Here is a 12,851-nt window from a genome sequence, read left to right as displayed (position 1 = left end):
TTGTTTGCCCTTCATTGGGATTGGAATGAAAACTGACCTTTTCCAGTCCTGTGGCTACTGCCGAGTTTTCCAAATTTGTTGACACATTGAGTGTAGCACTTTAACAGCATCATCTTTTAGGATTTTAAATAACTCAGCTGGAATTTCATCACCTCCACTTGCTTTGTTCATCATAATGCTTCCTAAGGCCCAGCTGATTTTATACTCCATGATGTCCAGCTCTAGGTGAGTGACCACAGAATCATGGTTATCCGAGTCATTAAGAACTTTTTGTGTTATTCTTCTGTGTATTCCTGCCACCTCTTTATAATTTCTTATGCTTCTGTCAGGTCCTTAATATTTCTGTCCTTTATCATGCCTGTCCTTGCATGAAATGTTCCTTTGCCATCTCTGATTCTTTTGAAGTGGTCTCTTTTCTTGCCCATTCTATTGTTTTCTCTATTTCTTTGCATTGATCATTTAAGATGGCCTTATCTTTCCTTGTTCTTCTCTGGAACTTTGCATCAGCTGGGTACATCTTTCCCTTTCTCCCTGGCCTTTTACTTCTCTTTTGTCTGCTATTTGTAAAGCCTCCTCAGACAATTACTTCGCCTTCTTGCATTTGTTTGTTTGTGTTTTTCCCTTTGTAATGGTTTTAGTTACTGCCCCCTTTACAATGTTATGAACTTCTGTCCATAGTTCTTCAGTCACTCTGTCTACCAGATCTAATCCCTTAAATCTATTTATCACCTCCACTGTATAACTATAATGGATTTGATATAGATCATACCTGAATGGCCTAGTGGTTTTCTCTACTTTCTTTAATTTAAATTTGAATTTGCAATAAGGAGCTCATGATCTGAGCCACAGTCAGCCCCAGGTCTTGTTTTTGCTGATTTTACAGAACTTCTCCAGAAGTTCTCTTTGATTGCAAAGATTATAATCAGTCTGTTTTTGATACTGACCACCTGGTGATGTCCATGTGTAGAGTGGTCTTTTGTGTTATTGGAAAAGGGTGTTTGCTATGACTAGCTTATTTTCTTGACAAAACTCGTTAGCCTTTGCTTTGCTTAATTTTGTACTCCAAGGCCAAACTTGCCTTTTATTCCTGGTATCTCTTGACTTCCTACTTTTGCATTCCAATCCTCCATGATGAAAAGGACATCTTTTTTTGGTGTTAGTTCTAGAAGGTCTTATATGTCTTCATGCTGCTGCTGCTACTGCTAAGTTGCTTCAGTCGTGTCCGACTCTGTGCGACTCCATAGATGGCAGCCCACCAGGCTCTCCCGTCCCTGGGATTCTCCAGGCAAGAACACTGGAGTGGGTTGCCATTTCCTTCTCCAATGCATGAAAGTGAAAAGTGAAAGCGAAGTCACTCAGTCGTGTCCGACTCTTAGCGACCTCATGGACTGCAGCCTACCAGGCTCCTCCGTCCATGGGATTTTCCAGGCAAGAGTACTGGAGTGAGGTGCCATTGGCTTCTCCAATAGGTCTTCATAGAACCAGTCAACTTCAGCTTCATTGGCATCAGTAATTGGGGCATAGACTTCAATTACTGTGATGTTGAATGGTTTGCCTTGGAAATGAACTGAGGTCATTCTGTCATTTTTGAGATTGTTCCCACGTACTACATTTCAGACTCTTTTGTTGACTATGAGGGCTACTCCATTTCTTCTAATGGATTCTTGCCCACAGTAGTAGATACAATGGTCATCTGAATTAAATTTGCCCATTCTCATCCATTTTAGTCACTGATTCCTAAGATGTTGATGTTTACTCTTGCCATCGCCTACTTGACTGCATCCAATTTGCCTTGATTCATGGACCTAACATTCCAGTTTCCTGTGTAATATTTTTCTTTACAACATTTGACTTTACTTTCACCACCAGACACATCCACAACTGAGGATTGTTTCTGCTTTGACCCAACCACTTCATTCTTTCCATAGTTATTAGCAATTGCACTCCAGTCTTCCCCAGTAGCCTATCTTACACCTTCCAACTTGGGGGGCTAATCTTCTGATGTTACACCTTTTTGCCTTTTCATGTTTATGGAGTTCTCCCAACAAGACTACTAGAGTGCTTTGCCATCTCCTCTTCCAGTAGACCATGTTTTGTCAGAATTCTTCATTATGACCCATCTGTCTTGGGTGGCCTTGCATGGCATGGCTCATAGCTTCATTGAGTTACACAAGCCCCCGTGCCTCAAGGCTGTAATCCATGAAGGGGGAGTACCATTGACTTATTTCTGTTTCTTGATGAGAAACTTTCCACATTTAACTGTGAAATATAATGTCAGCTTTGACTCTGTTATATATAGCCTTTATTGAGATACATTCCTTATGTACCCAACTTACTGATTTTTTTAATCATGAGAAAATATTGTAATTTTATCAAATTCTCTTTTTGGCCTATATTGAGATTATCATGTGGTTTTAATCTTTTATTCTATTATTGTGATGTATTGCATATATTGACTTGTGTATGTTGAACCATCTTTGCATTCCAGTGATAAATCTCATTTGATCATGGTGTATGATTCTTGTAATATGCTTCTAAATTCAGTTTGCCAATATTTAGCTGAGAATTTTTGCATCTATATTCTTAAGGGATATTGGTCAATAGCTTTTTTTTTTTTTTTTTCCTTGTAGTGTCCTTATCTGACTTTAGTGTGAGGGTAATGTTGACCTTTGAAAATAAGTTTGGGAGTTCTCCTTCCCCTTTCTTTATTATTATTTTTTTTGATGAATTTGAGAAGGATTGATATTAATTCTTTAAATGTTTGGTGAAATTTACCAGTAAAGCATCTGGTCCTGAGTCTGTTTTTATTGGGGGATTTATAATTATTAGTCTCATCAGATTGTCTGTACCTTCATGATTCATTCTGGGTAAATTGCTTCTTTCCAGGAATTTATAAATTTCTTTCAGGTTATCTAGTTTATTGGCATATAATTGTTCATAGCAGTCTCTTATGATCCTATGTATTTCCTTACTATCATTTGTAACGTGTCATCTTTTATTTCTGATTTTATGTATTTGAGTCTTCTCTCTCTTTTTCTTAGCCTAGCTGAAGGCTTTGTTTATCAATTTTATCTTTTTAAAAAAGCTACCTCTTATGTTTATCAATCTTTCATCTTGTTTTTCTGGTCTAACTTCATTTATTTATACTCTGAGCTACGTATTTCCTCCTTATTACTAACTTTGGGCTTGATTTTTCTTCTCTTTCTAGTTCCTTGAAGTTAAAGTTAGGTTATTTGAGGTCTTTCTTTTCCTTTTCTACATGTATTTATCATTATAAACTTCTCTTTCTGAACTGCTTTTGCAGTACTTTATCTGTTTTAGTGTGTATTTCCATTTTCATTTATTTCAACATATTTTTTAACTTCCCTTTGGATTTTTTTCTTTTACACTTTGGTTACTCATAGGTGTGTTGTTTTGTTTTCACATATTTGTAAATTATCCAGCTTTCCTTTGGTTGGTTTCTAATTTCATACCATTGGATATGAAAAAAAAGATACTTGATATGACTTCAGTCCTCTTACATATGCCAAGGCTTGTTTTGTAGCCTATGATAGACATTTTTGTGATCTATCCTGGAGAATGTTCCATGTGCACTTGAGAGGAATGGATATTTTTCTGTTCTTGGATAGACTGTTCTGTATATGTCTTTTAGGTCCATTTAGCTGAAAGCATGACTTAAATCCAATATTTTCATGTTAATTTTATGCCTGTATGATCTATCCATTGCTGAAAGTGGGGTATTGAATCCCCCTACTATTTTTGTGTGACTATTTCTACCTTCATATCAGTTAGTATTTACTCAATATATTTAGGTGCTTTTTTGGTAGGGTGCTTATATAATTGCTATGTTTCCTTGATGAATCCACTCCTTTATCATTATATAATGAACTTCTTTGTCTCCCATGAAAATTTCTGTCTTAAAGTCTATTTTATCTGATCTAAGTATGCTATGCTATGCTATGCTAAGTCACTTCAGTTGTGTCCGACTCTGTGTGACCCCATAGACGGCAGCCTGCCAGGCTCCCCTGTCCCTGGGATTCTCCAGGCAAGAACACTGGAGTGGGTTGCCATTTCCTTCTCCAATGCATGAAAGTGAAAAGTGAAAAGTGAAAAGTGAAAGGGAAGTCGCTCAGTCGTGTCCTACTCTTAGCGACCCCATGGACTGCAGCCTACCAGGCTCCTCCGTCCATGGGATTTTCCAGGCAAGAGTACTGGAGTGGGGTGCCATTGCCTTCTCCGGATCTACGTATAGATACCCCCATTATCTTTTGCACTGTATTTGCATGGAATATATTTTGCCATCCCCTCACTTTCAGTTCATGTGTGTCCTTAAAACTGAAGTTTTAAGGCAAAATATTGTTGGGTCTTTTTTTGTTTGTTTGTTTTTATTTTTAATTGGAGGATAATTGCTTTACACTGTTGTATTGATTTCTGCTATACAACGTGAATCAGCTCTAAGTATGCATATATCCACTTCCTCTTGAGCTGAAATGAAGTGGATGACCCTAGATCCTGTTATACATAGTGAAATTAGCCAAAAAGAGAAAAAAAATTATATATTAATGTATATATGATCTAGAAAAATGTTACTAATGAACCTATTTGCAGGGCAGAAATAGAATTGTAGATGTAGAGAATGGACTTGTGTACATAGTGGAGGAAGGAGAATGTGGGAAGAATTGAGACAGTAGCATTGATATGTACGCTACCATGTTTAAAATAGATAGTTAACAGGAAGAAGCTATATAGCATAAGGTACTCTGCTCAGTGCTCTGTGATGACCTAGAGGGGTGGGATGAAGGCAGAGACTTGAGGGTCTTTTTTTTCCCCTAAATTCATCCAGCCACTTGGATCTTTTGATTGGAGATTTCAATCCATTTACATTTAGAATAATTTTTGATATGTAGTGACTTACTAATACCATCTTATTAATTACATTATGGCTTTTACATAGTTCCATTTTTCCTTTTTTCCTCTTGCTGCCTACTTTTATGGATGTTGATTTTCCCTGTGATATGTTGATTCTATTCTCTTTATCCTTTGTAAATTTATCATGGTTTAAATTTATAGTTACCATATAGCTTACATAAAACATATAATAGTCTATTTTATGCTGATAGAAACTTAACTTCAGTTGCATACAAAAACTCTGCCCTTTAAATCCTCATTTTTATGTTTTTAACAGGACATTTTGCCTATTTTTATAGTCTATATTTATCACAGTAATTTTTAATGCCCTTTTCCTTTAGTCTTTATACTATATTTAAATGGCTAATATAACATCCTATTATAGAATTGGAATTGTATTAAACTGCCTGTTTCAAAGTGCTGAATATTTTTACATGTTTTCATGTTATTAATTCAGTTCAGTTCAGTTGAGTTGCTCAGTCGTGTCTGATTATACAACCCCATGGACTGAAGCACACCATGCTTCCTTGTCCATTACCAACTCTGGGAGCTTGCTCAAACTCATGTCCATCAAGTCAGTGATGTCATCCAACCATCTCATCCTCTGTCATCCCTCTCCTCCTGTCTTCAGTCTTTCCCAGCATCGGGGTCTTTTCCAATGAGTTGGTTCTTTGCATAAGTCGGCCAAAGTATTGGAGCTTCAGTTTCAGCGTCAGTCATTCCAATGAATATTCAGGACTGATTTTCTTTTCTTTTCTTTTTTTATTTTATTTTATTTTTAAACTTTACAATATTGTATTAGCTCTGCCAAACATCGAAATGAATCTGCCACAGGTACACCCGTGCCCCCCATCCTGAACCCCCCTCCCTCCTTCCCACATCCTCCCCTGTTTTCTTTAGGATGGACTGGTTGGATCTCCTTGCTGTCCAAGGGATTCTTAAGAGTCCTCCAACACCACAGTTCAAAAGCATCAATTCTTTGGCACTCAGCTTTCTTTATGGTACACCTCTCATATCCATACATGATTACTGGAAATACCATAGCTTAGATTATATGGACATTTGTCAGCAAAGTAATGTCTCTGCTTTTTAATATGCTGTCTAGGTTTGTCATAGCTTTACTTCCAAGGAGCAAGTGTCTTTTAATTTCATGGATTCAGTCACCATCTGCAGTGATTTTGGAGTTCAAGAAAATAAAGTCTCTCACTATTTCCATTGTTTCCCCATCTGAATGCCCTGAAATGATAGGACCAGATGCCATGATCTTAGTTTCTTGGATGTTGAGTTTTAAGCTAACTTTTTCACTCTCCTCTTTCACTTTCATCAAGAGGCTTTCTAGTTCTTCTTCACTTTCTGACATAAGGGTGGTTTCATCTGCATATCTGAGCTTATTGATATTTCTCCTGGCAATCTTGAAACCAGCTTGTGATTCATCCAGTCCAGCATTTCTCATGATGTACTCTGCATATTAGTTAAATAATCAGGGTGACAATATACAGCCTTGACGTACTCCTTTCCCAATTTGGAACAAGTCTGTTGTTCCATGTCTGGTTCTAACTGTTGCTTCTTGACCTGCATTCAGTAACTCAGGAGGCAGGTCAGGTGGTCTGGCATTCCCATCTCTTTCAGAATTTTCCATTTAGTTGTGATCCACATAGTCAAAGACTTTATGCATAGTCAGTGAAGCAGAAATATATGATTTTTCTGGAATTCTTTTGCTTTTCCTATGATCCAACGGATGTTGGCAATTTGATCTCTGGTTCCTCTGTCTTTTCTAAATCCAATTTGAACATCTGGAAGTTCTCAGTTCATATACTGTTGAAGCCTCGCTTGGAGAATTTTGAGCATTACTTTCCTAGCGTGTGAGATGAGTGCAATTGTGTGGTAGTTTGAATGTTCTTTGGCCTTTCTTTGGGCTTGGAATGAATACTGACCTTTTCCAGTCCTGTGGCCAGTGCTGAGTTTTCCAAATTTTCCAGCATATTGAGTGCAACACTTTCACAGCATCCTCTTTAAGGATTTTAAATACCTCAGCTGAAATTCCATCACATCCACTAGCATTGTTCATAGTGATGCTTCCTAATTAGCGTTCTGTCATTTCATCTTGAAGAACTCCTTTTAGTATTTCTGGTAAAGTGAGCCGTGGTGCTAAATTCCTTCAGCTTTGTTTGTGTGGGAAAGTCATTAGTTCTTCTTTATTTCTGAAGAGTAACTTTGCCAAAGGTTGGTATTATCTACAGTATAACTCAATAAATTTTCCTAATACATTTAATTCAGTAATGAATTATTTATCTACCTGAATTCATACCTAAAACTGCCCATTCTGTACTTCTTCCCCTCTTACTCCTCTCTCCTGCTTACCCTCTTCCTCCTACTCTTTTTCTTCTTTACTTTGTGTCCTTAAACATATGGATTCCCTTTTGTGCTGTGAGTTTATTTCTTTTCAGTATCTTTTTCCATTACAAAAATGGTGATGCACAAAATCGACTATCTAAAACAATGAATATAAAAAAGCAAAAACATTAAATCTGTCATTGAATTCACAATGAATTGAATTGATTACTTTTCAATTCAAGACTTTCATTTTGATAATTTTTATTCAAATTAATAAATTCTTACTTTGAATTAACATTATTTTGGTAATACAAATTTGAACTAAAAAGCTCTCACATTTCATGAAATTACTTTGGTGAACATTTGCACCTGTTTTCAAATGTTACATGGGTAGAAGAATGTCATTTCAATTTGGAGTTTTAGTTCAGCCACAGTTTGTTCCCAAAACCACTCTTAATTGTGTCTGTGGGACAATGTCCCTGATGCACCAGAAAGTTCCCATTCCATTGATCTCTCATTCCAACTTTAAATTGCTTTGGGAACAGGGGAACAATTACAACTGTTGCATAACAAATATTTATTCTTCCATGTCTGAGGAATCAAGCACTGTTTGTTGATCCTGATCTTAATTCAGAATGTGACAGTAAGTACTGACAAGGAACATAGCAAGTTCTTTTAGGAGGTAGAAATAATTTATCAATAATAATGGTAAATCTTGATTGTCATGACATTGTATCTTTTCAGTCTATAGTTAAAGCTATCATTTAGTAGTAATTTGTAATGTGAATAGCCTGATGAAATACAGGTATCAGTTTGTCACTAAAATACAGCTGTGAATCATTATTATGACTATTACTATTTCATTATTATTTGTACACTCTGTTAATCCTTAATTTCCATATGCTATCTCATTATTTCCTCAAAATATTCCTCTAAGGAAAGTAAGGCAAATATTTTTATCATTTTACAAATGAGAAGACAGCTATAAATTAGAGGCAGAGAACCTCAAACCAAAGACTTTAGTTCTAATCTGAGATGCTTTTCCACTATACAAAACCCATGTCACATATATTTTTAATAAATATTAAATTATCCTCTATACTTACAATGCATAAATGGTAATAATTTATATAAGATGGCTGTTTGTTAGTATTGACTGAAAGATAGTTTAAAAAGCTAAAACCTGATGTTGATGAACAAATGTGATACGTTAAAGTTTTCCTGATCATTAATTCACAAATACTGCACGAGAAAATTGCTTGAGTTTAGAAAATAAGCCTTCACCAAGTCAGTCAGAACCCATCTATTTTGTGCTGACACTGTATTAGACTTAGGTGTAGAAGGATGAACAAGACAAATAAGCTCCTTCCCTCATGTCTCTCGTTACCTCACAATATAACAACATAAACAGTCTAAAGTGCCGGGAGCAGAAGTAAACCAAATGTAGCAAAACAAGCCTAGTTCAAGGTGTGTTTGACTTAGTGAGAGATTTCTGCCTAGGATGGAAAGGCTTGGAACAGATGACTGGAAAAAGCAGTTTAGATAACCTCAGATGCATTGTCATTGCAATTGTCTGGAAGAGGAAGACAACAGTCGCTGCAGTCCTGGATTCAAAGAGCCTGGTTAAAACATCTTGTATCCTGGTAAATCTTGCTGTCTTCTTCCATTTCTGTTAGTGATTGGTCTGATCAGGGTGCTCATGTTCCTTATCCAGTGCATCCTCTCACCAATTTCTGAGCCTCATTGGGGAGAATTTTGACTTGTCATGTGAAGTAGTATAGGATAAGTGTTGGATTTTTGCCTCCTTGTTCCTGGCACTGTTGAATGAAGGTCAATTTGACTTTGTGACCCTGACTATTCTAAGGTTCTCACTAACAATAGCCTGCTGTTGACACATGATTTTTATACAAATTTTAATGCTACCAGTTAGGCAAAGTTGTAATATAAAGATAATGGACTATGAATATTGCTTGTTCCTGATTTTAGTCATGTGACATCAGCCTAGTGAACTAATTTCAAGCCTAAAATATGACACACAAGATCCTGAAGTAAGTACTGGAGCCTATTATACAGAGTGAAGTAAGCCAGAAAGAAAAACACCAATACAGCATACTAATGCATATATATGGAATTTAGAAAGATAGTAACAATAACCCTGTGTACGAGACAGCAAAAGAGACACTGATGTATAGAACAGTCTTATGGACTCTGTGAGAGAGGGAGAGGGTGGGAAGATTTGGGAGAATGGCATTGAAACATGTGTAATATCATGTATGAAACGAGTTGCCAGTCCAGGTTCGATGCACGATACTGGATGCTTGGGGCTGGTGCACTGGGACGACCCAGAGGAATGGAATGGGGAGGGAGGAGGGAGGAGGGTTCAGGATGGGAAACACATGTATACCTGTGGCGGATTCATTTTGATATTTGGCAAAACTAATACAGTTATGTAAAGTTTAAAAATAAAATAAAATTTAAAAAAAATTTATATATATAAAAAAAGAAATTGTTGCATAAATGAAATGAAGGTTTTCCTTCTCTTTCTCTTCTTTAAGGAAAATTCTTTCCTTAAGCTGAACAAATAAAAATTTGCAATGTCATTTGGGCTAAAGTTTTCATCTTCAAAATAGAGATTTTATATTCCCTTATTGTCTTTCTCTTCAAAGCTGTGATATTTCCATTGTGTATTCTAAATTGTTCCTTAGTATGAATCCCTCTGTTGAATTGGATTTCTGATTCTAAGTAATATCTGCTATATAGTGATTTCCTCAACTACTATCACATGGCAAACTAAGTGACAGAGTGGGTGAAAAGTGGCTGAAATCCTCAAATCTATTAGCCACCTGAGGACTAAGCTTGTGATTTTGACTAATGTCAAATATGGTGGTGATTATGAAAAGATCAGTTTTCACATCCAGTCAGTAATGTGACAAACACTTTAATCTAAATATCTTAATTCCTTTTATTATGTTTCTGCTAAAAGTCTCATAAAATCCTACTGTGTGGATGACTCATGTGTATCCTAAAAATAGTGGTGCTGTGAACTACACTTGATCTGAGCTTTGAGCCCCACTTTATTATTTACTATGTGGTTAACCTTGGAAAAATTCCATTTTTTTAATATTTGAAAAACGGGGATAGCACAAACAATGAATATATTCTGTTAAACATAAAATAGTACATATACCCATGTATACCTATTTATAAAAATATTTAAACATTTTTGCTGTTCTCTTAGGTTGACTTAAGTGGATAAATTATGAAGATACACTCTGAAGCCACAGAGTAAAAATAAGCGAAGAGACTATGTAATGTTCTCCAAAGGTTGTCTGTAACATTCGTGTGGAGCTGGTCTATGCAGTGGTCTTGTCATAGGAACAGTCACACAAGAAACTAAGAGGAGCTGGAATATGAAATCAACAGATATCTGTGTTTAAACAGATGTTAAATTTCAGTTTATGCTATTCAATTTATTATTACTAAGTGTCTATAAAACAAGGTGACTAATATATACTATGCAGTGTCAGGCATAGAAAGATGTATGCCCCCTGAAAATCAGAGTTTCTGTGAATTTTGACCATCGTGAATTGCAATTTAAAATTTCCAGTCCTATTGAGTGGTATTTTGCCATCTCAACTCTTTACTTTCTAGGGCAGATGAAGTCAGGCTTATAATTACTAATTAGTCAGGAGTTTTAGAAACATCAACCCAGGAACATGTCCTCAACAACAGGAAAAGTTACTTCTATATGTTTCTTTAATCATAGGTAGATCTTCACATAGTGGCAATGGAATAGATACTTTAATCATTTCCAATTTTATTGTATTTTGTTGATACACATTGTTGAAGATAACTGGACTTCAGGGCTTCAAGCAAATACTCCTTATAATACATTCTTTAAAAACCAATTGTTCAGGTAATGTGTAACATGTAACACTTGTTTCCTGACAGTGAATATATCTTATAGGAGATCTTCCTTTGACATCCTGAAAGCAGAGGACATGGATAAAATTAACCAGACATTTGTGCTAGAATTTCTTCTTCTGGGTTTTTCTGAATACCCAAAGATTGAGATTGTTTACTTTGTTGTAATTCTAAGTATGTACCTAGTTGTTCTAATTGGCAACGGTGTTCTGATCACAGCAAGCATCTTTGATTCCCATCTTCACTCCCCCATGTACTTCTTCCTGGGAAACCTGTCTTTTCTGGATATCTGCTATACATCTTCTTCTGTTCCTTCAACTTTGGTGAGCTTAATCTCAAAGAAAAGGAACATTTCCTTCTCTGGATGTGCAGTGCAGATGTTTTTTGGATTTGCAATGGGTTCAACAGAGTGCTTGCTCCTTGGCATGATGGCTTTTGACCGCTATGTGGCCATCTGTAACCCTCTGAGATACCCTGTCATCATGAGCAAGGTGCTGTATGTCCTGATGGCTTCTCTGTCATGGCTATCTGGCGGAATCAACTCAATTGTACAAACATCTCTTGCCATGCGATTGCCTTTCTGTGAGAATAATGTAATCAATCATTTCACATGTGAAATATTAGCTGTTCTCAAGCTAGCTTGTACTGATATATCTCTCAATATTATCACCATGATGGTATCAAATATGGCATTTCTAGTTCTTCCACTGCTGGTCATATTTTTCTCCTACATGTTCATCCTCTATACCATCTTGAGAATGAACTCAGCTACAGGGAGACATAAGGCCTTTTCTACCTGCTCAGCACATCTGACTGTGGTAATTATATTTTATGGTACCATCTTCTTTATGTATGCCAAACCTAAGTCTCAAGAACTGCACGGAGAAAACAAGTTGCAAGCTTCTGACAAGCTCATTTCCCTGTTTTATGGTGTAGTGACTCCCATGCTAAATCCTATAATCTACAGCTTGAGGAATAAGGATGTAAAAGCTGCTGTAAAATATTTGCTAAACCAAAAACCTATCCAATAAGTGAGAGGGTAATAGGCTGGAAGGCCAGGGGTCTCCAAACAGAGGAAATAGCCTGCAAGTGTCAGACATTTTTATCTCTCTTAAGCGGCAGGAGGAAACAAACTAGGGATATTTTTTTCCTTCTCTATACAAATTTAAAAGGAGGTTTCTCTTAAAATGGACTTCCCTGGTGGCTCAGACGGTTAAGCGTCTGTGTACAATGTGGGAGACCTGGGTTCCATCCCTGGGTCGGGAAGATCCGCTGGAGAAGGAAATGGCAATCCACTCCATTACTATTGCCTGGAAAATCCCATGGACAGAGGAACCTATTAGGCTACAGTCCATGGGGTCGCAAAGAGTTGGACATGACTGAGTGACTTCACTTACACTTTCTCTTAAAATACTGTGTTGCCATAATGACAACTATGTTAACTGAAGTTAACAACTGAAGTTAACAACTGAAGTTAACTATTCTCAAACCTTGAGATAACCAATGCATTTTTCTTATGGAAATGTTTTCTTAAGCTATGCTAATGTACTATACATTTACACCAAACTCGGTCTTCAAGTCGGTTCGCCTCATGGCTCAGAACCTACTTGACAAACCAGTATGTAATACTCAGATATTGTTCCCTAATCTATGTAAATGAAACTATTTGTATGGTAATCTGTCCT

At 36.6% G+C, this 12,851-nt stretch overlaps 1 protein-coding gene across 1 annotated transcript; it reads left to right on the top strand.

Annotated features, from left to right (window-relative positions):
• The first annotated feature begins 11,186 nt into the window (after window positions 1-11,186).
• Window positions 11,187-12,197, top strand: LOC129650578 (olfactory receptor 13C3). Its single transcript, XM_055579201.1, has one exon. It carries the CDS (start codon window positions 11,244-11,246, stop codon window positions 12,195-12,197), a length of 954 nt encoding a protein of 317 aa, XP_055435176.1. The 5' UTR covers window positions 11,187-11,243.
• Window positions 12,198-12,851: the final 654 nt, after the last annotated feature.

This window comes from Bubalus kerabau, chromosome 4, assembly GCF_029407905.1.
Source record: "Bubalus kerabau isolate K-KA32 ecotype Philippines breed swamp buffalo chromosome 4, PCC_UOA_SB_1v2, whole genome shotgun sequence".
NCBI lineage: Eukaryota > Metazoa > Chordata > Mammalia > Artiodactyla > Bovidae > Bubalus > Bubalus kerabau.
Note: the sequence above shows the minus strand (reverse complement) of the source record. Positions and strands in the feature narration are given on the sequence as shown.

Coding starts and splice junctions, on each gene's coding strand:
- LOC129650578 (XM_055579201.1), top strand. CDS start 11,244: ATGGATAAAATTAACCAGACATTTGTGCTAGAATTTCTTCTTCTGGGT.